General features: G+C 50.1%; 3 protein-coding genes across 7 annotated transcripts; all 3 read right to left on the bottom strand.

Annotated features, from left to right (window-relative positions):
- Window positions 1–2,156: 2,156 nt before the first annotated feature.
- On the bottom strand, window positions 2,157–3,155 carry LOC128977603 (platelet-activating factor receptor-like). Its single transcript, XM_054395191.1, has one exon. The coding sequence runs from the start codon at window positions 3,153–3,155 to the stop codon at window positions 2,157–2,159; it is 999 nt and encodes a 332-aa protein (XP_054251166.1).
- Window positions 3,156–5,262: 2,107 nt separating this feature from the next.
- Window positions 5,263–6,392, bottom strand: TMEM35B (transmembrane protein 35B). The gene is made up of 3 exons (XM_054395452.1): window positions 6,285–6,392; window positions 5,820–5,997; window positions 5,263–5,728 (listed from the first exon to the last, which is right to left on the bottom strand). Exons 1-3 carry the CDS (start codon window positions 6,390–6,392, stop codon window positions 5,598–5,600), a joined length of 417 nt encoding a protein of 138 aa, XP_054251427.1. The 3' UTR covers window positions 5,263–5,597.
- Window positions 6,393–8,640: 2,248 nt separating this feature from the next.
- SFPQ (splicing factor proline and glutamine rich) lies at window positions 8,641–23,854 on the bottom strand. Of its 5 annotated transcripts, XM_054395415.1 has the most exons (13): window positions 23,183–23,854; window positions 22,639–22,827; window positions 22,244–22,545; window positions 22,039–22,134; window positions 20,589–20,785; window positions 20,254–20,338; window positions 19,852–19,969; window positions 19,124–19,172; window positions 18,922–19,043; window positions 9,876–9,920; window positions 9,531–9,605; window positions 8,995–9,062; window positions 8,641–8,683 (listed from the first exon to the last, which is right to left on the bottom strand). In XM_054395415.1, exons 1-10 carry the CDS (start codon window positions 23,852–23,854, stop codon window positions 9,900–9,902), a joined length of 1,851 nt encoding a protein of 616 aa, XP_054251390.1. In that variant the 3' UTR covers window positions 8,641–8,683; window positions 8,995–9,062; window positions 9,531–9,605; window positions 9,876–9,899. The 5 variants fall into 5 exon arrangements, with proteins under 5 accessions (XP_054251390.1, XP_054251389.1, XP_054251391.1 ...); XM_054395414.1 differs by having other exon boundaries at window positions 8,641–9,062; XM_054395416.1 differs by lacking the exon at window positions 8,995–9,062.
- Between the last annotated feature and the right edge of the window lie 370 nt (window positions 23,855–24,224).

Below are 24,224 nucleotides of genomic sequence, written 5' to 3'. Positions count from 1 at the left end.
CCATGGCAACCAGGGTACCAGGATAGCCCTGGGGTACCGGGACAGCCAGAGGCAGGATACAGCCCCCAGGGACTCAGCTTGCTGCCCACCCACTGAGCCCTTCATACCACACCCTGTAATTTGCTAATAATAATTATTGTGGTATGCCCGGTCAGAAGCTCAGCAGAACAATAACCTGGTTAACACCTCGCTGTGTGCAGCTGCAGGAGCCATACCATGGCACGTGCCCAGCCCTGGCACCGTGCTGGCCTCGAAGCCACCTGCCATGCTGCTTGCCATGCCAAAGCACAGGGGGATACAGCCCAGGCAAGCACCTGGAGCAAGTTTTTAAGCAGCCAGGTCCTGGTGATTTGTGTCCATGTCCCAGTCAAGCTGGCTGTGTCACCCAGTTGGACGGCCAGAGCTGGAGGACACAAGTGGGCAGGGGGACAGGGGGCAAGCAGCACACTGTGGGGAGAGTGAAGCTGGATCAAGGCCCTGATTGCACCACTGTGGCTCTCGGAGCCACCTCCATCTTGGGGCACTTTGCTCAGCAGCCCCATGGTTACCGTCACTGTTCCCCAGCCTCTTCCCCAGGACACTCCACCAGAACCAGAGCTGGGGCTGCTGCCAGTCCTGGCATGCAGAGAGCCCTCCCTAAATCCCTGCTGCCCCCTCGGGGGCGGGTGAGCCCCAGCCCTCACCGAGCCCCACGCTGCCACCAGCAAAGCTGCTCCTGCTGCGTGCAGGGTGCAGAGCTCTGCCCACCTCCCTGAGCAGTTACATAAAAGGATTAAAATTTCATACGAACTTCAAAAGGGGAGCAAGCAGGTGGTCGAGGAGGGCTGGGGGTGGAGTGGCTGTGTCCCAGTTCTGCTGAAACATGGCACCATGGGCACAGCTGCATGGATACAGAGCAAAGCCCCTGGGCACATCCTGCAAGCCCTTGCCAGGTTAACTGAGCTGTGGTGCCCCTGAGTCACAATGGTGCACCCCAGGGCACACGGAGACTCACACACCCCTGGGGTCTTCCCTTGTGCTGCACTTTCCTCTTCCCACTGGCAGCTGGGCAGTAGTTAATAGCCCACCACTGACAGGCACAGGCCACCCCATTACCACCCTGCCCGTGCTGTGCCAGCTGTCCCTGGAGCAACCCATCTCCTCCTGCCCCATGCCACATGTCCTTCCCAGGCATCCCTGGGTTGGAGGGTGCCAGAGATCAGCCCTGTGCTGGGGTGGTGAAACCCCCAGATAGGGGCAGCTGATGCACCCATCAGTGTCCCTGTGCCCCAGAGCCCACGTGGCTGCCACCATCCATCCATCCATCCATCATTCCTGCCTGTGCAGTGCCAGGGAAGGAGGCTGCGGTGGCAGCAGGAAGGAGCCAGGGCTGGGAAAACACCATCCTCCCACGCTGCCACCCACGGCCCTGCGCCAGCTCTGCCGCCCACGCAGCATGCCAGGGCTCCTCAGGAAAGTGGGTGGCAGGCACAGGGCTGGCAGCTGCGCTGTGCCCACCATGGCTGCCCATCTGTGGGCAGGGGATGGGGCAGGGGGAGTGGGGCCCAGCAGTCCCTGGTGCAGCAGATTCCCTGGAGAAGAATCCTCCTGCAGGGGGGTGGGGATGGGGTGCCAGGTGATGTCGCAACGCCCAGCTCTATCTCAGGGTGCAAGGGGCAGCTGGCACTGCTCGGTGTGTGGCACTGGTGCCTGCCAGCAAAGAGATGGGGGAAGCCTTTGGTTCATTAATTTTTAATCCTGACTGAGGCAGGAGGGATGAGGGTGTGAGACTGGGGCATGTGGCAGGTGGGACTGGCCACAGGTCCCCCACCACTGCCAGGCAGCTTGACTCAGGCCACAGGTGCCTTCCATCATGCATGTCCCCACAGGAAGGAGGCCCCCAGGAGGGGACAGCAACCCCTGGGCATCCATCCCTGTCCTCACCATGGCTCAGCCTCTGCCCTCCTGGTGGCTGTGAAAGCAGAGGGCAGGATCCATGCATGACCATAACCATAGGCAGGGCAGAACAGAGGTGGGAGGAAGACGGGAGGGCTGCACGAAACCAGATCTCCCCCCACGCTGCTCCCCATCCCCAGCCAGGTGCTAGGGACCCCCCTCTGTCCTGCTGGAACAGAGTCAGCAGGGCAGCTAGGAATAGGGCCTCAGTGCCCGCCCCACTACGAGGAGGCGAAAGAGGAGGTGCGGGCACTGGGCACGGTAGGGGCAGGCGGGGGGAGCGGGAGGCAGCGGCCGAGCTTGCGCAGGGTCCGTGCCAGGTCCGCGCGGAAGCGCCGGATGGAGAAGCAGTAGACGAGAGGGTCCAGGCAGCTGTTGAGGCTCAGCAGGGCCACGCTCAGCGCATGCAGCACATCCAGGGTGGCAGGGGGCCCGCAGGGTGGCACGGGAGGCTGGCTGCCCACCCAGGGGGCCAGCGTGAGGTGGTACGGTGCCACGCAGACCACGAAGACCAGCAGCATCCCCAGCACCATGGCGCGTGCCTGCTGCCGGTGGGAGCCCGGCGAGGCGGCGGTGGGCACCGAGAGAGCCCTGGCAATGGAGGCGTAGGTGCCCAACACCACCAGGAAGGCAGCACCGAAAAAGGCCACCATGGCATAGGCGTACAGCCGCTGGCGCCCGTGCTGCTCGAAGCAGGCGGTGGCACCGGCGCGGGCGGGAAAGGTCTGTTGGGCAGCCAGGGTGGGCACGGCACAGCCCAGCCCCAGCATCCAGGCCATGGCACAGGCCAGCGCGGCTCCCCGGCGCCCCGTCAGCGGCAGCTGGTGCCGCGCCGCCCGCACGGCGCAGAACCGGTTGAAGCTGATGAGTGCCATGAAGGTGACGGCGCTGTAGGTCGCCAGGTAGTAGGCAGCCCCTGCCAGGCGGCAAGCGGCCTCTGAGAGCAGCCAGTCCCCCCCAGCGAGGTAGTAGGAGATCCAGAGGGGCAGGGTGAGGTTGAAGAGGATGTCAGCCAGCGTGAGGTTGATGAGGTAGATGCGGATGGCCTTCCTCACCTTGCCATTCTGCAGGAAGACCAGCAGGGCCACCAGGTTGCCCGGCAGCCCCACACACAGCACCAGGCAGTAGACAGCAGGCACCAGCACAAACTGCACCGGGTCGTTGGGCACACAGTCGTCAAGGTGCCCTGCTGGCAACAGCCCTGGCACCGAGAGGTTCATCCCAGGCTCCTGCAAAGGTGAGGGGACAGTCAGTGGCACAGCCCCAAACAACCTCCGGAGGACAGTGGAGGAACACTGACCTGGGCAGTGGCATCACCAGTGGGGATGCCATCATCTGCTAAAGGGGCTCAGCATCTCCAGCTGGGCACCAGTGGCATCACCAGTGGGGATGCCATCATCTGCTAAAGGGGCTCAGCCTCTAACAGCTCCTCACAGGAGATGAGGAGCTCACAGGAGACAAGGAGCTCCAAGGACCTCCTCCCAGCCCAACCCCAGCCATGTGCCCCCACACCACCCAGCCAGGGCTCCCTGGGGAGTGGCAGGCACAGCTGCACCGCAGCCAAGGGGCAGAGCCATGACCGGCAGCACCCGGAGGTGCTGCACTGGCTCCAGCTGGCAGCTGTGGGGCTTAACACCACCCACACAGCCGCCTGCCTCCTGGGGCCACCCATCCCTGCCCTACTCTCAGCACCCCAAATCCCCCCATCAGTACATCCATGGAGAAGCCACCCATTGGCTCAGCGTGCCCTGGCATGGAAAGACCTCAGGCGTGGGCAGGGAGGTATGAGCACCCTGTGCCCCCCAGTCCTGTGCCAGGCAGGTTGCCACCCTGCTTTTAGCTGGTCCTGGCCATGAAAAAACAGATTGTGCTGCAATGGTTGCATCCCTGGGCTGCAGCTCCTTCACCTCCCATCACCACCTGCCCACACCTCCCCGACAGCTCTGAGTCACCCAGAGGGTGTTTTCCAGCATGGCAGGGTTGGATATGGCACACCCAGCACCAGGCTGAGGCACAGAGGGCATCAGCTACCCTGGGAAGGGATTCAAGGCTCATCTTGGTAGGCTTCAGTTCTTCAGAGTCAGCACAGACCCCCAAGGAGCCCCCAGCTCCCTCCATGATCCCATTTTCCTTTGCCCTCTCCCATCCCTGTTTCCACAGGGGATCCTTCGTCTCACCCACACCAAGTGGGTCACTTACCCCACTGAATCAGGCTGACCCAGCTGTGTCCTCTCTGGCTGCTCCTCACTGTCTGATCCAACCAGGCTGAGGAAGGATTTAAGAGCTGGGGGAGACAGGAGCTGCCTGACCCACCCACCCTTCCCATCCCAAGCCCCCCGTGGGGGTTAGTGCCTGCGGGCAGCACCTGTGTGTGTATGTAATGGGGGATTCCCAGTTTGGAGCCACACTAAGACCCCCTGCGCCGGCTGCCTGGGCTGGGGGCATGCGAGGGGGGCTGGGCAAGCTGTTACCAGCACGGCCGGCCCCCTTCGCATGCCCCCAGCCCCTTTTAGGACCATTTCCCAGGGCCCTTTTCCCACCCACGCTGGGATGAAAGCAGTGGAGGGGTCAAGTTTCTGCACCCAGCAGCTGGAGAAAAAAGGGGGATGCCCTGAAAGGGATCAAAGCTGGAATCTGCCTCCTCTCAGCTCTTAGAGCTCTTGTTGGCTTCAAAGTTGGATTTAGGGGGAGCAGCTTCCCAGGGCCACCCCCAAACTCTGTGAAAATCTGATTCACTGCTTTTGTATGGTCCTGCAATCTGTGGATGTTCCTTTGGTGAAAGCTTCAGGTCCTGCTGGGGGCATGGGGGTGTCATACCCTCTCTGCTCACCCCCAGCTGGCCAGTCTCCCCCCACAGCCACCATGCTGGGAGATGTAGCTTCAAATGTGACCTTCGGGTTCATCCTGAGCAGACCACGTTGGCTGTGCCAATCTAGAGTGGCAGAGGGGTGTCTGTGAATTCAAGGTCCCACTAGAGCAAGATCCCCAAAAAGCATGTGGCTGCTTGGGCACAAGTTTGGGGAGGGATCACACTGTCACTGTCAACCCCCCCTGGGTGTGCAGCAAATGGCCTGGCACATTGCTAAGTGGTTCTGGGTGGCTCCCTCCCCCATGTGGGCTCTCCCCACCAGCTCTCTGCCTCCACATCAGCTGCTGCCAGCCTCTGCCTGTCCCCAGTCCTTGCCCCCAGTGGGGCACCTGGGCCTCCAAGCTCAAGATATCCCCTCAGCCCCCTCACCTCAGCATTAGGGAGGCAGAAATAAACAGGGGAAGCAAAACGTGAAAAACAAGAGGCTTTATTCCAAAATACAAAAGCCAGCAAGAGAGCAGAGCCAGCCCCAGCCCGGCCAAGCACCAGGAAGAGCTGGTCACCTTGTGCAGGTTTAACAACAGAGCTGCCAGACTGGTGGCAGTGCCACGGTGGTGCAGCAGCCCCAGCAGTCCCACAGCACCAGCCTGGGTCACACGGCGTGGGGACAACCAGCTCCAGGATCCCTGGCAGTGGCAGGAGAGGACACACCACACACCAGTCCCAGGTTACCTCACAGGATACGATGCCGTCCTAGAAAATTCTGTAAGGGCATCTCCCCCTTTTAGCTGAGCCAACTGTCCTGCCATGTGTCCTGCCACCCTTCCACCCCAGCCATCCATCCTGCCTCCCGTCACTCAAACTTGGGCTTCGAGGGGGGCCCATATCCGCGGATGTTGAGGAGCAGCAGGAGGCCGAGGCAGAGGGTGGCAGGGGCACACATAGCCAGGGGCTCACGCAGTACCAGCAGCGTGTAGATGGCACCTGGGTGAGGAGAAGAGTGTGGGAATGGTGGTCTCTGCCCAAGAGTCTCCCCAGGCTCCACACAGAGTGGCAGGTGCCCACTCGCTCTCACCGATCATGATGACACTGAGGATGAAGTTGCTGATCTCCTGCAGGAGCTGGGGCCCGAATGCCAGCAGCAGCCCAGCCACCACCTCCACCCAGCCTACCACTGCCAGGTACTGGCCTGGCTCTGGCGTGAACCCCAAATCCTTCAGGGGAAAGACCTCGGCAAAGCGCACGAACTGCGACTGCTGGAAGGGCAGAAAGGAAGGGGAGCAACTCTGAGCACAGGGCTGGGGGGACACAGCCCCTCAGGTGGGGTCTGCCCTGCTCAGCCCTGCACCACAAGAGACTTAGCCCCATGCCTCAGTGGGCTCAGCCCTACACCCCAAAGGGCTCAGGCTTGCTCACCTCAAAGCAGTCAGTCCAGAACCCAAAGGGGCTCACCCCGGCACCCCAACCTGCTCCTCCCCACCCAAGGGCTCAGCCCCGCAGTCCTGGGGCTCGGTGCCGCCCACCCCGCAGCTGGGCTCACCATGTGCCGGTGCACGTCAGCCGAGAGCTGCTCCGTGAGCTTGACGGCGCCGGTCAGCAGGAAGAAGAGCCCGAGCAGGACACGAAGGACCCTGAACGCCGCCGCCATGCCGGGGCCGGGCGGGCGGGGCCGGGGGCGGGTCGGTTCAGCACGGCTGGGCTCGGCTCTGATCCGCGCCCTGGCCCGGGTCCCGGCCCCCTCAGCAGAAGCAGGGGTAGGGGCTCCCCGCGGTCATGGGGTGCTGCTGGGTCAGGGGGTGCTTGGATCAGCAGCTTCACCTCCCCATACCCCGAGGCGACGATCCCCGCGCCCCTGCCAGCACCGTCCCCCCACCAAACGAGTGCTGGGGCGGTAAAAATTGTGAAAAAATAGACAAAAAAAAATCCAAACCCCACAGCTGGGGCTTCATGAGCGGGTCGAGTCCTGGGCCAGCACCCACGAAGGGTCACCGGCTCCGGGCGGCCACAGACCCCGGCACAGGCACGGGTGCGGGCCGGGCTGCCATCAGCTCCTCGGGCTCTGGCAGCTGCGGCGCAGCTTCTCTCCCGGCACCAGGGAGGCTGCTTTGGGGTGACGGAGTCGGCTGCCGCCCTCCCCGTGCTCCACGGGCCTGCGTCACCATCTGCGCCAGCGCCTGCCTCGGCCCCCGGCACACGGCCAGGCTCCGGAACGCGGCTGGCGAGAGGCAGGGCCCGGGGGAGCCGCGGCGGCACTGACGGCAGCAGCGTTAAGCTAAAGCGGAAAGATTTTTGTTAATGCCAATAAAACATAAAAGGAGCAGAAACCGTGTCCCAGGCACGGGGGTTACCACCAGCCCCAGCACAGCCGTGCAGCGTCACGGGGACGCAGCACTGGAGCTATTTTTACCCCTGGCAGTGCATCGGTCCCCGTCTGTGCTGGGAGAGCTGCAGCTGAGGAGCTGCTTGCTGTGATTTGGCTGATAAACAGCAACAGGCCAGGGGAGGTTACAGCCCCTCTTGTCTCAGATAACCCCTTGGGGGGTTAAAAGAGGATTCAAACCCAATCAAATCCTGCACAGCGGATGGCAGTAGCTCAGCTGCCTCACACCCACAGTGCAGGGAACTGCTTTGGTGGGCTGGTGATACCGCATCTCATCACGCTCCCGGGGTCGTTTTTTCAAGAACACACCCGCAAGCATCATCTTTCAGCTAAAAAAACGTCTGGTTTTCAGCTTTCAAAGCGTGTTCTTTCTCCCACAGCAGGTTTCACCCCCCACTGCAGAGCTGAGGTAGCTCAGAGGACAGAGGTTGAGGTTTTGGACAAATAGAATGAAGTTTTGTTTGCCTTCAGCAGGCCAAGGCCAGGGCTGCTTTCCCCACCCCTTCCCCCACACCTCAGGGCTTTCTGCCTTTCTCCCAAACATCCCATCAGCTTCATTCCCTGCACAAGCAAACCAGGATTTGATTTGCAGGGAGTTAGAGGAGGTGAAGCTTATTAGCTTTGTTGAACACTGGAAACAACCTTCAGGTTGGAAGCTTCACATAAGAAGCAGCTCATGCTGCCACAGAGGAAATTGGGACATTTGTGGAAAACAGAATTTGAGGGGGGGAAAAAAAAAGCTGCATAAGTCTGCAGGTGTTGTAACCCCCAAAACTCAGCCCCCTACAGTACGGCTGTTGAGGAAGAACCACAAAAGCTTGTTGGGAGTCTTTTCAATGTGGCCAATGCCAGAAAGCGATGAAATGAGTGAAATAGCTCAGCTACCCTGCACAAACAACTGAAAAGCAGCCCTCAGGAACTTTTCAGGCAGCACCACCCTCTTCTAGGGTGGAAGGGACCTCCAGAAGCCAGCTGGTCCAACACACCCCTGCAGTCAGCAGGGACGTCTCAGGAGGTTGCTCAGAGACCAGTCAAACCTGATCTTTAATCCCTCCAGGGATGCAGTCTCCACTATCTCCCTGCTCCAGTGTTCCACCACCCTCACCATAAAGATCACCTAGCATCCAATCTAAATCTGCCCTGCTCTAGTTCCAAACCACTGCCCCTTAAAAAAACCCCAACCTTAAGGTCACCACCACTTAGCAGGTGCTCTTAGAACCGATCACCTGAATCATAAGAGGAAGCCCACAGCACAATCCCAGCAGGGAAACAAAAGGATGGTTCTGTGCACATCAGGTTTGTACTGGTCGCGAGTGGTCCTCTCCAGACCAGGGTCCAATGACCCTTCTCACCCACGTTCTATCTTTTGTGTCCCTTGTACTGTCCTGCTTGTGTCAGTACTCCTCGAACTCCTCTGCACCACACCAGATAGATGGCTTACCCACCCCAAGTCCCCACTGGAGTAACACAGAGTCCTTTGTAAGAAAAAAAAAAAACATTTAATTTTAGAAGCTGGATGCTCCTGGCTCCTCTTCACTGCATTCAGTCTCCATCTTCCTCTGCAAGTACAAAGCACACTGTTAGCAGGGGAGAGTAAAACCACCATCAGCCACCACACACAACACAGAGGGAGTCAGCACAGCACAACAGGTCATGCACCTCAAGGCTTTCTAGGACCTTAAGTTCTCAGGTCAGACTTGAGGCTAAACAAACAGCATTCACATTTCATCCACTTCAACGTCAGATCTGAAATGACTTCGTTTTACTATGCTAGCAATGGTGCCACGTCCCAGCTGCTTCAGGAGAGTTCACCAGCTCAATCTCACTGCCCTCACAGGTTCAGTTGTGGCAGATCTATGCCATTACTTACCCCTCACTCCTCAGTTTAGGTACTTTGGGTGGTGGTCCTCACAAGATTTTAAATATCTGCAGTTCCCCCTTGTAGTTTCAGTGGTAAATTAGAGGGAAAATGACATTAATTCCAGCTCCACAAGTTAAGTTTCCCTAAATTCCTATTTGCCTGTGCTTTTTTAAGTGCTCACTTATAGTCCAGGATGTTTTGGAAGTTCAATGTTCAGAAAAAACATTTCAGAAAAGCAGTTTTTTAACAACTTTCAGTTGAATGAACATCTGAGAGGCAGCTACTCTATTGTTCCCTTTTTTCCTTGCTGACCATCACCCAGCCCATTCATGATTATTTCTCCTTTGACCACCTACAGCATTCAGAGGACATTTATTTGATGCTGCAGGGCTGAAAAGCTTCAAACAACGGTTCTATCTTGGCTCTACAAAAGAAAGATTCAGCTGTTTTATATAAAATAGAGATGAATCAAGGGCCAATTTCAGGCAGGAGCTGCACAATACATCACAGGGTAACAGGCAACAGTCAGGACACCAACTACTTACTTGTCCACATGTTGTCCTGGTCCCTCCATACACCACTGGGCATCATGCTGGATGTGCTCATGCTCTGCTCCTGAGCTGGAAAAACATTCTGAAGTTAAACCCATGGAGATTTTGAGATCTTTTGTACAAACCCACAACTACAAAGATGCTTTTAACCACCACTATCAAGATATCACCAAACCCAAGAGCAAGCCTGGGTGCTGAACCCCACAGCAGGCTCAAGTTCTACCCTTTCACTCACACCGATATCGCAAGCAACCAACCCAAAGGTGATGGAACATCAAGAATCCAAGAAGCCTTTGTTATTTCCCCCATGTTCCAAACAAGATCAGAAGTTTTGCTTACTTCCCCTGGATGAGCACTCCAGTTTCACTCAGCTTTCATCTTCACCTAAAGGATAACAACTGAAGTTATTAAGGTAATACACAAAAAATTCTGACCATTTCAAAACTAACTTAAAAATCAAGATTTTAAGATACATGGACTGATTAGTTACAAGGTGTATGTGGGGGGAAATTTACAAATTATTCCAAAACACTAAGTGGAAGAATAAGGGGCAGAAATAGGCTAGCCTGAGCACTCGTGAAGAGATAAGGAATATGCAGGTAGTTGACTGCAGAACTGCACCTTGTCTGAGCACAAACCGTAACCACCAGTCTGAGTACAGTGAGGTTTGATGGCAGCCAGAGGTATACTATCCCTTATGTGAAGGCATTCACAATTTTGTCAAGCTACTTCAACTCTTTTTACCCTAATCTTGTCTTCTTTCCTCCCCTTCACCAAGGAGTGCTGTGTCCCCAACTCCTATAGTCCTACAAGTGCTTCAAAAGCCAAAGGAAGACACTGGAGATCAGCACTGTCAGTCACAACTTTTGTTCTTGGCAAGGTTCTTCCCTTCTTAAGGCCCACCCCACCCTTTTGCTACAGCTAAGTCAAGGGTGAACTGCAATGGGCAACAGCCAGGGATGCAGTGTGAGGTTCTGTGCACACCTCTAGTAGGGAGACAAATCACACTGTCCTCACAGTGTGATCTGACCAGGCAGGGCCAAGTTCAAAGTTTAGTCTCAGACCCACCACCTGGGTTTTATCATGACCCTCAGGAGCAGCAGAGTATGCACATTTTGTTTTCTATGCCATAGCCACAAACACCATGCATAAGGGATACTATATCTTTGTGCATCCTTTTTTAACACTCCAGATTCACTTATAGCCACACTCCTCCCAGCTCTCCCCAGTTAGCTCTTCAGTACTGGTGTTCAGAAGCAACATTTATAGAGATGGGGTATTCACAGACCACTGCAGGATTGCACAGCCAAGTCCTAACATGTCAATCATTATCTAGCAGCAATGACAGAGGTGGGAAAAGGCCAATCCTCCCTTTTTTTCCCTTTTCCAGTAAGCAGCTATTTAACAGCCCCACTAGCTGGTATGAGGAGAAGAAAAAAATATATCTGAAGCTAATTAGCTGATTCCAAACTTGCTAGTAAGTGGAAGAAGGCAAGTTATTAACCCAGAGCAGCATTCTTTGAATATATCCTTTCCAACATGCTTAGCCTCATTTAACATAATGGAACAAGCCACTGGCCTTCCTGATCCTGTCACTGCAGCTGGCAATGATTAACAGACATGCAACCCCAGTACTGCTCGAGTCCTAAACTACTCACAGGCCTCAGTGTTTAGCTATGGGGAAAACTGCAAGCAAATCAACACTGTGTATGCTTAAATGTTACAGTAAAGCCCCCATCCACGCTGTGCTGGGCTCTCCTGACAGCACCAGTACCTGATCTGAGGGCCTAGCAGGTACGCAAATGTATTCTGACACCACACTTCTGAGCTTCAGGTAAGGTTTTGAGAAAAAAGTTTCTTCATACAGGGATAAAACCAAGATGAAACACAATGCAAGCACTTTAATGTCATTACTTGTACCCACTTGTTACAGACTGACTTAGAGCAGACATGGCTATTTGCTTTTCAAGTTAGCTACCACACCAAGTTTCATTACTGCAGACAATCAGAGCTGGTATGAGACCCATGGTTCAGTCACAAATTGCTTGCTCCAAGAGTGTCAAAAAACTGCTAGGTTCAAGTACGTAGAACAAGGCAGATGTGCCAATAACCCCTCCAACAACATTCCTGCAGGTCAAGTATCCAGAGCACACTGGAGTAACTAAGTCAGGTCTCAGCACTGGGTTAGAGCTTACCAGTGCAGTTTTGCTAGGTGACAGCACACAGGCTGCCATTGGTTTTGCTGCTGAAGTCTAGTCACAGGTAAGAGTAAAGCCACCCCGAGAAGCCAAACTGACTTGTGACAGCAGTGTCACTACTTGACTAGCTGGAGTTTGGCTACACTCACTGTGGTGTAACCCAAGACCTCCTGTTCTGATCTTAAGGTGCAGCTGCTGCTTCAGGCTTTCAATGGAACATAAGAAGATAACTAGAGCAGGGCAAGGCTGTCCGGCAGATCCTCTGTTCACCAGCAAGAATCCTGCCTGGAAGATGACACAGAAGGGTCCAAACATGACAGTAATACCAGAAACAAGAATGCAAAGAAGAACTTTGCAGAACAAGGAGGGAAACACATTACAACACCTCTGAAATAACCTGAGCATCAGACAAGAGCTAGATCATGTGCTGAAAACAAGGGACCTTGAAATTCAGGTTGAAGAGCTAATGCAAAAGATCTGCAGATCAGCATGTCTGGAAATGTAAAGCATGTTAATAATCCTGAAACACTACATTCAGTGCTTCTAGTAATGAAGAGTTTAGAATTACATCCCCAAGACTGATGAAAAATGCAATTGAGCATTACACTACCAAGATGAGTCTACAATGCAGAAATACAGAATCTCATTGCTGTCAATTAAAGGCAGAGGAATGCATTATGCTTGTCAGTCAAGGATTAAAATAGACAACTGAAATGTCCAATAGGCTCTGAGAAACTGCTCACAGGGATATTCAAGCACTCATGTGTTTGTCCTCAAAAAAAGAAATTCCCCACCAGTCTCCAGGCTGTCTGTATTAGCAAGCTGGGAGTGCACCCGAGGCCAGAGCACTGATTCTAATGCATTTCCTACTGAGCCAGGACCCTACAAGAGGGATGTGCTGAGGATGGGCCACTGGGTCACTACAGAGAGCTTAAACAGTCCTTTTCTAGGTACTGACAGCACCTAGGTGACTAGTTGAGCAAGTCTAAGACCACATTCCCTCTTCCCCACAGAGCTCATCTAAGAATACCTTGGTTACATTGGAACTAAGAAAGCCACACGAGCCGAGTTGATATGCACAAAGGAATCGGGTCTGAAAACGCTCATCTGAGAACCACAGCCAGTTGCTTGTTGCTTCTGAACAAGACAAAGATTCAAACCGAAAACCACGCGGCTTTGCTGCAAGCTCAACATATACAGGTATGGAGAGTGCTGCACTGTAATTCCACAGTCAGAAGTGTGATGTCAGAATACCCACAAGTATAAGATTACATAGAAAGTCACCAAGTTAGATGATATTGCTTGTTACCTACCTGTACGCAGTCGGCAATGAGAATCTTGGAGCAAGCAGGAATACTACATCCGGGTCCTAATGTCCATTGCCATTTGTGGGACTACGTTCCTCACAGTTATGAACTGCAGAAATGCTGGCTAAGTGCAGTTATGTAGCAGGCCACTAGTTTGGGGCTTTTTTTTAAATGTAAATTGCAGTCTCAAACTCCAGCAAAAACTTGCTGCCACAATAAATGGTTGCCAAGGAGAAGCCAAGATTATTTTGGTTTTCTACCACAAAAATACCACAAAATCTCAAAAGCAGTTTCAGTTTCTCATCAGTTGTTATAAATGATTAGTGTAATGTGTCTACACCAGAAGAGAAGATTATTCTGCATTCATTCCTGAGAAAGCATGAAGATAGGTGTGTAACAATACCACTTCCTACATGCTGCAGCTTTTAGAGATCCCAATGTCACAATGGGCTCAATTTTGATAAAGCAAACTAAATTGCAACAGCCAATGTCCTCCAAGTCCAGTACAAAAATGTGGTTATGTGATTCAGACCATCCAAAAACAGGTCTGACCAACAAAGCACCTCTCTAAATGTTTTTATGTTTGTTTTTTTTTTTTAAAGCTTCAATTATATCAATCTGATTTTAGATTTTAAAAAAGTCCAAAACCTAGGAACAGAGCAAAGGAACTTAACTTTCTCACCTCCCACATTTAGCAGCTTTAGCAGATTTTCAAGTTGACATGTTTGCCAGCTTTTAAAGACACCACCTTTAAAAGGTCTTGTGAAGAAGTTGGCTAGTTCATTGTATTCCTGTTTTAATACATCCAACTCAAAGCAGAACTTGTTTTAGAAGTTCTGCTTCTACAGCTCCAACAAAGCTAGAAATTTAACCCAACTTTCTGATGTTTTGAAAACTGCCAAATCTTCAGGGTAGTTACTCAGCATGGTTTTGCAACTCAGCTATTTTTGATACCTAGCAACGGTAGCTTACGTACAAAACAGGGGTACCAAAAGACAACCTCTGTTAAGGTACAAGGACATCAGCATCTTTCACTCTTCCAAGTTACAGAACTACAAAAGAACATACTTTAGGATATGCACCAGCATCTCTTTAATAAAGAATGACATGTAATCTGAAAAATAAACTGAAAAAATTAATTTAATGTTTAAGTTCAGAATTCCCCATCTCAAGACACCTTTGACCTTGGGCGGGTGTCCCACGAACACCCTCCAGAAAACAAATGCATTAATTAACACTACTTCAATCAAGCAAATTGCATCGGTACTGCTCATTTTTAAAACTAAGTGTCCAATACAAGTACTCCCAAATGCTTGGTCCACAGTTTGGGAACTGCCAATTGGGAATTTCCTCAATAGCAATTGATTGTTGCAGCATGTTAGCAACTCCCAAACTTTTCTGGGAGAGTTAAGCAGCCTTCAAGCGAGCAGAGTTGCTCTTTAGTGCACTTCACACTCCCACCTCGGTGTTACCTGGTAGCAGCTTCTCACAACATGCTACTTTTTCATGTAAGGATAATAGCACTTCCAGTGAGCACTTCAAGAGGGATCATATCATCTGCACTCTCAGATACTGCAAAAATCTGATACTGAAGTTTTAACCCACAGAGAAAAAAATTTAGCATAGAATTTAGAATTTGCCAATGCTTAGCACAAGGAATGGAGGGAAAAAAAATATCTTTGGAAGATTAAAAAGCTACTCACAGAATGCTGGGTAGGTTGGGGAATGGTGTGAAGATACAGCCAAAATAACTTTACCTACTTTGTGCCAAGCAGGTTGATGTATCCTGCATTAACACCAAGGTATTTGACACTGGGAAGCCATGTTCCCAGCTTCTCTGGTACAATGTAATAAATAAGCAAAGAAACTACCTTAGCAATGAGTCCAGAATGCTTTGAGATTCTTCTGGGGCTTAATGAAATGAACAGCAAGCTAACGAATTCAGCAAATCTTCTACAAAAGAACCTTAAAGGGAGTTTATTTGCACTGTGTAGTATTAACTATTAAACTCCAGATTCAGGTACTACTTTTGAAGCATTATCTCCAAAACATCAATAATAAAAGAGCGATAACCATCATGCAAGCAAGCTAATTTCTGTAGTTTACATAATTTGCCCACCAGCTACACGATTTAAAGAATGGTTCCTGCAGTCCTCATAATACAAATGATTGTATTCTGAACTAGGCAAATTAGTCCACTCAATTAGCATGAGGACATAAGCAAGTTAACTTTAAATCACTCCAGTAACACGTCTGGTCTTTTTGCCAAGCAATTTCAGGTACAATACGGAGCAAGGCCAGATCCTGTAATCGCAGAGAGCTTAAGAGCATATAAATATCACATTAACAATCCTTTAGTTCTGAAGTCAGCCAAAACAAGTCATTCTATCATTTTGTCTTTTTAAAGTAACCATTGCTAGTCTTCTGCTTCAAGTCTTTAAAAGATTCCAAAGCAGTTAACTGCCAAGGTGGTTACGTGCTACCATCCCACCACCCATTATCCAGAGCTAAAAGAGGACATGTTACATACTGCACTGCTTGCAGCGTAGCTTCAGTTATTGTCTTACAGCACTTGCAAGATTTGAATTTACTTCCTTATTGCAGCACAATTAATGCTCAAAAAAACCTGCACCTTACTGGAAAGTTTGGCTACTTTTTGGCCCAATCTTAGGCTAGAGGCATTCTGGGAAGAGATCTCTCTTCACTCCAGTTCCACACCCTGGTCTGGTTTGACCTCTGTCCAGGACTCTGGGTTTACTGCACAAGGTGTGGTATTTTAGCCTCCTATGTTTAACCATGAATGGCAAGAAGAGTTACTACATTTAGTTTTCTATTTATTTGAAGCACAGTAAAAAAAAGTTGGTACACTTCGGGAATTCAGTGGCACAAGGTACACTGCCATCAAGTTAGGGACGTTATACATCAAAAAAACAGCTAAATTTGTTTTGAAACACTGCATTACATAATTAAATTGTACTCGCCCAAACAGACCACTTACAAATATTAGGTCAGTAAGTTTCTAACATCCATAAAAACGTAGCTTTCTTACTAAAATGCAAGAATTAAAAAGTTGGTGTCTAAACAAGACAGACAAAAAACAAACTGGAATGAAACTACAGGTCACATCTAAAATCGGGGCTTTTTGTTTGGGCCTTCATATTCTTCTCTCCCTCTACCATATCCTGTCAGTGTTCCAGGCCCCATTCCTCTAGGACCCTGGCCACCCACGGGCCCCGCACCTCCCTGCCCAAAGCGTTCAGGACGCTATTGGAACAGAATTAACAGTTCATTATAGGTAGTTGATGTCCATGTGTGTTAAGTATGTATTTTTAGAAGGTTCCGTAGTCAAGGTTCGTCGATACAATCACCATTGAGCCGATCCACAGGTACCGGGAACATAGAAAGGAAAAAAGGGTAATTTAAAAATTAGTTTATTGTCATACATGCCTTGAGGTATGTTCCCACTTGATGCATTCTCATACATCTGTTACAAAGAACAGATCCTCCCTGCAGTGCTAGAAATGTAAGCATTAGTGCAGATGTGAATTAAAAACAACTTTTCCAAATGAGCTCTAGCAATTTTCAACCAAGTTAATGCAAACAGTTTGCAAACTTCTCACCTTTAGTGCAGGAAAAGCTGCCACTGTCAATTCCACAAGCCTAGCCAGAGAATGACTCTTCAGTTCACTCAAGTATGAGCTGACATTCATCAAATGTCGTAAACAGAATGCCTACTCACCAGTTAATGGCATGTGCTGCAATAGAGACCATGTGCTTTTCAAGATGGGTTAAACAGACTAGGGTCTGCTGACTAAACTGCAGAGGCCTTAGGCAGTAACCAAAACTGAGTGTGAGCACTACTGGATTGCAAGAAGAAAAAAAATATGTGAAAAAAGCTAATGAGCAGTGATTTACCTAACCAACGCAATTGCTCGCTCAAAAGACTTGCATTTGTAAACACCCGCGTACCCCAGAGCTGCTGCTGCAGAATATGCAAAATGTCTTCCAAAAATTACCATTTATTCCCTTTCCAGTTGAAACTATGCACAGAGGACTGTGTGCATTGAGTCAGTATCTCCCTTCCCACCCCACCTTCACCACAAGGCTCTTGGCAAACTCACAACTTCACAGTGCTGAAAGGTTTCATACCAAGATGTAAAAGCTAAATCACCCTGCAGTAAAGCAGAGGCTTCAGGTCTTTTTACTAGTACCTCTATAGCTGCATGTACTTTGTTCAGTTACTGTACCAGTAGGTGTGATCAGCATTCCATCTACAGAAGTGCCATTATAAAGACAAACATAGCTTTAAACTTTCATTTCAAGCAAGATTTCCACTACCGAGTAACGGAACAGTGGTAAGTTGGTTGTTACAAAAGGTTATCTGCAACTGAAAATGCACACTTCAAATTGTGGACTTCTGGAAAGTGTCAGTTCTTCCAAGAAAGAAATTTCAGGAAGATTACCTAGGCTCTTTCTGCCTAGTTCACGGCAGCTTGTGTTTAATCTCCAGTTCTGCTTAAAAGTTATCAGCCCAGTAACTGTGGCAGCACTATGTGGCAGAGATCCCCATTCCTATGAAACTCAAGACAGTTAAACCATCTTCCTGTCACACCTTCTGCACATTGGCAGCTTTTCAAGTCTTACACAAGTTCAGCATGCACCTGTACCATGAATTTCAGGAGAAAAGCATACACAGCACTCATCACAGACTGCCTGACTCTTCACAGGAAGCTCAGGAACTGCTTCAGTATCAGTGGATTATCTGGATACATTAAGGCCAGCGGCACTGCCTACTGAATCCATGATGCCTTTATCATTCCAAAGATATGGTTCCCAAAAAACCAGAAGGTACTTAAGATACTATGGTAACTCACCACATTAAGCCAGAGGCCTAAACCCACCCAAAAATCATTTAGTTCAGCTTGTGCTACAGAGCATACACCCTTTCAAGGAGGGTGAAAGCACACTGGTATCACCACCTAAGCCAACAGATCTCCATCCTACCCACTCAGCATTTCTTTAATCTACATCCGTGCTGCTTCAGTGTGCTAACACCATGTGGGCTGGCAGCCCATTCACACATAGAGTGTGCCAAAAATTGTGCAGTTTGGAAACATACCTCAGGACATGAGATATGCCATGGCTTTAACAAACTCCACCTCTATAGTCATGCCCACCAAGGGAAAACAACAGGCTGTAATTCCTTTGTGACATAGGAGCCCCAAAAGGGCTACAGTCAAGGATGGCTGGAAGATGCCTAAAGCTAAAACCCAGCATTTCTGCTCTCCTATGGCAAACATCAGCACACATCAGTGATATGCTGTTCATCATTCATTACTTAAGTTAATCTGCTGACAAAAGGACATGAGCAGATTGTTGAATTAACATCATACCCATCCCAACATGCATCCATCCTAACTAGGCTTGGAAGGGCCAAAATAAATGCAATGTTACACACAGGAAAGGAGGACAAAAATCTCTCTTGTCCTCAAGTACAGAATGTCAAATACTGAAGAACTACTACAGGAGGTGTTTTAATGATGGAATTTGGCAGATTCTCTATGGAATTTATTTTTTAAAAAATCCTTCCAAGCCCAACAGTGACGCAGAATTTCCCAAGTCCAATAAAGTCAGAGTTAATTGCAAATATGCTGAGGAGCACGTTTCAACTCACAAACAACTTCCAACTGTGTAAGCTACCATAATGGTTAACTACTCTAGCACTACATACTGCCACACTACTCTGTGTTAAACACCTGACAAGAGAGTCAGCAATTAACAGTAACATTTACACAACCATCTGAACACTGGCAGAGAAACTCAATTCCCAACCACAACATTTCCCTTGTGCTAAACTAAAGCCACCACAGGATACGTTACCATGTCACTTCCCATCATAGAACCACTCATGGCTGCTTGGCCAACTCCTGGATTAGCTTCATAACCTATTCCGCCACCACCTCCCAGAGGTGGAAATTTCTGGGCTGCAGAAGCATAAGGATCTAAGGGAGAGAAATATATAATCATCTTCTGGCAATTTTGGAGTTAACCACATAAAGGAATTATGTAAAAAATTCTTTACCTCCCATGTTCATTGTGGTGGCACCACCCATCCTCATGTCTCTCTCCCTCTGCATAGAAGAAATGTCTTTTAGCACAGATAATTAACTACTCCAACAGGAGACAACGCACACTTACAGCCAAGTACTACCATGGCAACTATGCAGAGACATCATGTGAGCTAACTTCAAGGAAGCAAAATGCATCACTTGTAGAATGCTCTGGGGTGGAAGGGACCCAAGAGATTATCTAGTTCCAACCCCCTGCCATGGGCAGGGAAACCTACTATACAACAGGTTGCTCAAGATCCCATCCAACTTGGCTTTGAACACTTCCAAGGCTTGGAGCCTCCACAATTTTTGTGGGCAACCAGCTCCAGTGCCTTACCACCCTCATGGGGAAGAATTGCTTCCCCATGTCTCATCACAAGCCAGCTTCTTCCAGTTTAAAGCCATTCCCCTTGTCCTATCACTACATGGCTTTGTAACAAGTCCCTCTCCAGTTCTCCGGCAGCTCCCTTTAGGTACTGGAAGGCTGCTCTAAGGTCTCCCCAGAGCCTGCTCTTCTCCAGGCTAATAATCCCAACTCCTCACATGAGGAGGTGCTCACATGAGAGGTGCTCCAGCCCTCTGATCATCTTCATGGCCATCCTCTTGTTGAAAGCACACCAAAAGTATCAATAATGAAAAGACATCAAAGAATTCCTGGATACAGTAACACATCCATGAAAATAATGATGATTTCACTTACTGGATCCATGTAACCCATTCTACTATAATTCTCTTCCCTCTGTCTTCTCATCTGTTCTTCCATCTCCCGCTGACGTATCATCATCTCCTCCTCCCTCCTGCGGCGCTCCTCCTCCTGCCTGATCATCCCAAAGCAGACAAACCTCAGAAGTGCAGCACAATCAACACTTCCCACCAACATCAGTCCCATAAGCACTGAATAATTACACTTGAGCAAAAAAAAAAAAGAGAGATACTCTATGACGCTCAAAATACTCAAGGAAAAAACTTACACTGCAGTTCAATTTCTCAAATACAAGCTGAAGCAGCAGTGGTGTTTCTTGAAAAATAAAAACTTTCATATGTAAGTCATGTTAAAAAAGGCAAACAACAGTGAAACCCCCCCAGTGAAAGCCAAACCAACCTCAGCTGGATCTCCTTGCGCTTCTGCATCTCTTGATTGTGGAGCTCTTCCATGCGTCTCAGCTCTTCCTGACGCCTCATGAGGTCTGCAGAAGTGAAACTTGTCAGCAAGTTTCAACAAACCAGGGATTTAAACTCAGATTTAAATCAGATCAGCCTCTGCACCATAGCAAAGAGCTGCCTTCAGAGTGCCAAATATTCTTAATAGTACTGCAGTTAATTAAAAGCTCTTTCTGAGCCTGACATTCTCAAGTTAGCCATAAGAAGCATGAATTTATTCATTAAACAGCCATGCACCTAAAGCAAAAAGATGATACAGAACTCAAAGCCAATTACCTTGACGCAGGAGGTTTGCCTGATGCTCATGATAAGCATCTTCCATCTCACTTTCAAGTTTGTCCTTGGCATCTTTCATGTTTTTTGCTACTTGCTCTCTCTGCTGCTTTTCCATTTCATCTAAAGATTTCCACCTCTGGGAATATTCAAATTCAAAACTGCCAGGCTGAGCAAAACGGGGAGGAGTCTCTCTTTCCCTGCAAGAAGGAAGATGGTTTCAAACTGGGGAAACTGGAGGTCAATGGAAGATCACAAGCAGAAGAGCAGAATTATCAGGGAACATCAAAGGACCCCTGAAGATACCACCTCACAATTATGAGAAAACTTGCTGTGACAGATGCTTGTAACAGCACAGCCTTTAACAGCAGCATTTAATACAAAAATCCTACAAGTACTGTAGCAAAAATGGAGACTTCTACACTGTAATACCCAAAGCAAATTTCCTCACAGTTCTACTGCATGTTTTACTTGTTCTTAACTTCTTCCTTAGACACTCCACTGCTGGCAACTGTCAGGCCTTTGCCCGAGCTGATCAAAACAACAGCAAATGGAGAGATGGATTTTTTCAGTGCTGACTTATCTCAGACATTGTGTCTAATAGGCAAGGAAAAATCTTCGCTTTGTTTTTAAATAATTTTCAAAATGCCTGAGGGCCAGCAGTTTATTTTGGCATCTAAGGAAACTGGAATTTAAATTCAGTAACCAGGAAAGTTCAAAAGCTTTTCATGCATTAGCAATGTGAAGTATTGCAACATTTTAGGAACACTAGACTAAGCTACACTGGGTTTGAGACACTTCCTCAAAACTGAACGTTTTTTGATCAAAGCAAGTCATTTTTAACACTTTCTCATACAAACAAGACTGCCTGGATCCCCCTTACAGTCCTTTCCCTTATCTGGGAAAAGACAACACTTCTGCAAACAGGCTTAACATACAGATCCTAACCTAAACCTGCTACTTAGGAAAAGACTCCTACATTCTCTCATCTACTTTTATATACAGTGGTCAACTTTATAAGGCAAATCCATAAGCAACTAGCTTTTATCACAGAGTTAAAATATTACTTATTTATAATGTCATAAATCAACTTCAGCCTGCAAATTCCCTGTAAGGTCAGCATAAGATATGCCTGAAGTGAGACAACAGTTTTCAACAATAGGATGAGCAAGCATTTGAAGCCTCATTTTCTAGGGTTTCTACACATACCAAACCCCATGTTACTGGGCTGCTATTTTAGGCTTTGCTGTTTGGGATACAGTGCAGAAAACTGCTTGCGTAGAGCTTAATGAATACAGTCAGCATTACATTACCTAAAAGCACAACTACTACCAAAACTCTCAAGAGCAGAAAACACTCCAATTACAGAGCCTGTTTCTGAAAAAAACCATTCCACCTCCTTCAGAGCCTGGGACAATCTACATACTCTTTACACCAAAAGATAATCGCCTACTTTTGATACATCGGATTCTTCTGAGCAAGCTTTTCTGGAAGACCATCTTCATCATCCAATTGTTCCAACGGTTCCACAATAACTGGCCTAGGAGTGCTGAACAAAAAACATACTCATTTTACTCCTATATCAGAACCTCCAGTCTGACAAACTAAAAGCCAACAATTTAGTTCAGCTTAAAACTCCTACGCATCAGGATACTTACGTTGTTAACAAAAACACTCCCTCAGTACACCGTTCGAATGCTTTTCTTGCAGCTGGCTTTGATGCAAACTCAACGATGCCTTTTCCCGTTGATCTACCTCGATCATCTACAATCACAACAGCTCTTTCCACTGGACCGAACTGGGAAAAAGCCTCCTCCAATAACTCGTTGGACACATAGGGTGAAAGATTACGCACAGAAAGAGCAGCAGCATGTGTGGCAAACCGAACACGAAGCTGTCTTCCCCTCATGGGGGTATCGTCCAGTTCTGCCTTCGCAATTTCTGCAAGGGCTCTAGATTCCTGAGGAAAGTTTAAGATCCAGTTTTAGAAAACCAAACTTAAATAACTACTTCGTGAGAATTAAACGGATGGACGTACAGTACAAAAGCCTACCAATTTAATGAATCCAAAGCCTTTTCCCTTGTTGATAAAAACCTCTCCTGGCTCCCCATATTTGGCGAACAATCTTTTAAAATCTTCGTCTGTTATATCAGCAGGCAAATTCCCAACAAACAAGCGGCAACGCTGAGTGTAGGTCTTCTCCCCAGGTCGCCTCAGAAGGGACAGGTTAGCTTTAAATCCCTATAAAGAAGCAGACCAGTTGGAGCCATCACTACGCGCAAGCCCCGCCGCGGCCTTCTCCCGACGGGAAGCCCGGAGCACCACCTCCAACGAATACAAACCCACACTGCCAGAGACCCCCTCAGGCTGCAGTCAGGAGCTGCCTGGGCACCTAGGGAACACGCACATAATGTTTAGGTGCCCCTGAGGTCGGTTCCGCTGCCGGTCACCGCCGTCCTGCGCTCGGCCTCTCCCGGCCCCCCCGCCCCCGCGCTCCTCCCCTCAAGATGGCGGCGAGGGCGCGCGGAGCCGCCGGGCCGGGCCGCAGCCGCCGCCATCTTGTGGCTCGGGGAGGGGGGAGGGAGCCATGACTCACCTCGTCCGAGAGTTTCTCGCCGCCGCTGCCGCCACCGGCCGAGCCTTGCTGCGAGGAGAGGCTCTGCTGTCCCTGGTGCTGTTGCTGCCCGCGGCCCCGTGGCTCGCCGCCCGGTCCGCCGCGGTGCCCCGGCCCGCCCTTATGCGGCCCTCCGGGCCCCTGTTGAGGGCCACCCGGTCCCTTGGGCCCGCCACCGGGAGACTGTCCTTGTCCTTTCTTAGGGCCGCCAGCGGGGGTGGGGCTGGGGCTCGGTTTGGGCTGCGGCTGCCCTCCAGGGCCGGAAGGAGTAGAAGAGGGCGTCGAGACCGGGGTCTGCTGTTGCTGCTGTTGCTGCTGCTGTCCCGCAGGCAGTGTGGACGGCGGAGGCGCTCCTGGACCGGCCTGGCTGGCGGCAGCTCCCGCTGTCGTGGAGGCGGATGAAGAGGACGAAGAAGGTGGAGCAGAGGTTGACACAGGTGGCTTCGGAGGCTCAGGCTTCGGTCCTCCGCCCGGTGGGCCGCCCGGGCCCTGCGGGCCGCCCCCCATAGGGCCGCGGTTCTGGCCCATGCCCATGCCCATGCCGGGCGGCGGAGAGCGGAAATCGTGGTTGGGGCCGCCACGGCCACCGCCGCCGCCACGTCGGTGGAAGCCGCCTCCACCGCCGCCACGGCTACGGAACCGATCCCGCGACATGGTGGTGGCGGAGGGAAAATGAAGAAAAGAGCTGCTCCGGCCGCGACTGCTGCTCCTCAGAGCCCGCTGCTTAAAATGGCGGCGAGCTGATCGGCCTCGCCGCCGCCTTTGTCCGTCCCTAATATAGTTTCTCCGCCCCCGGAAACCACTTTCTCCACCCTGCTAACCAACCACGGGCCTCACTGGCGATGACCGATAGGCGGAGCCACCAATAACATATCCGTATTCCGCTAACTCTTTGATCTCATTGGTAAGAAGCCTGCCCTTTGCCGATTGGCTCACTTGACCACCGACGTTAGCACGAACCGATCCGTTAACCTCCCGTGTACCGATTGGACAATTTGATCGGCGGGAGGCGAAGTAACGACAG

The sequence above is a fragment of the Indicator indicator genome, chromosome 33 (assembly GCF_027791375.1).
Source record: "Indicator indicator isolate 239-I01 chromosome 33, UM_Iind_1.1, whole genome shotgun sequence".
Taxonomy (NCBI): domain Eukaryota; kingdom Metazoa; phylum Chordata; class Aves; order Piciformes; family Indicatoridae; genus Indicator; species Indicator indicator.
This window is presented reverse-complemented; position numbering and strand designations above follow the sequence as displayed.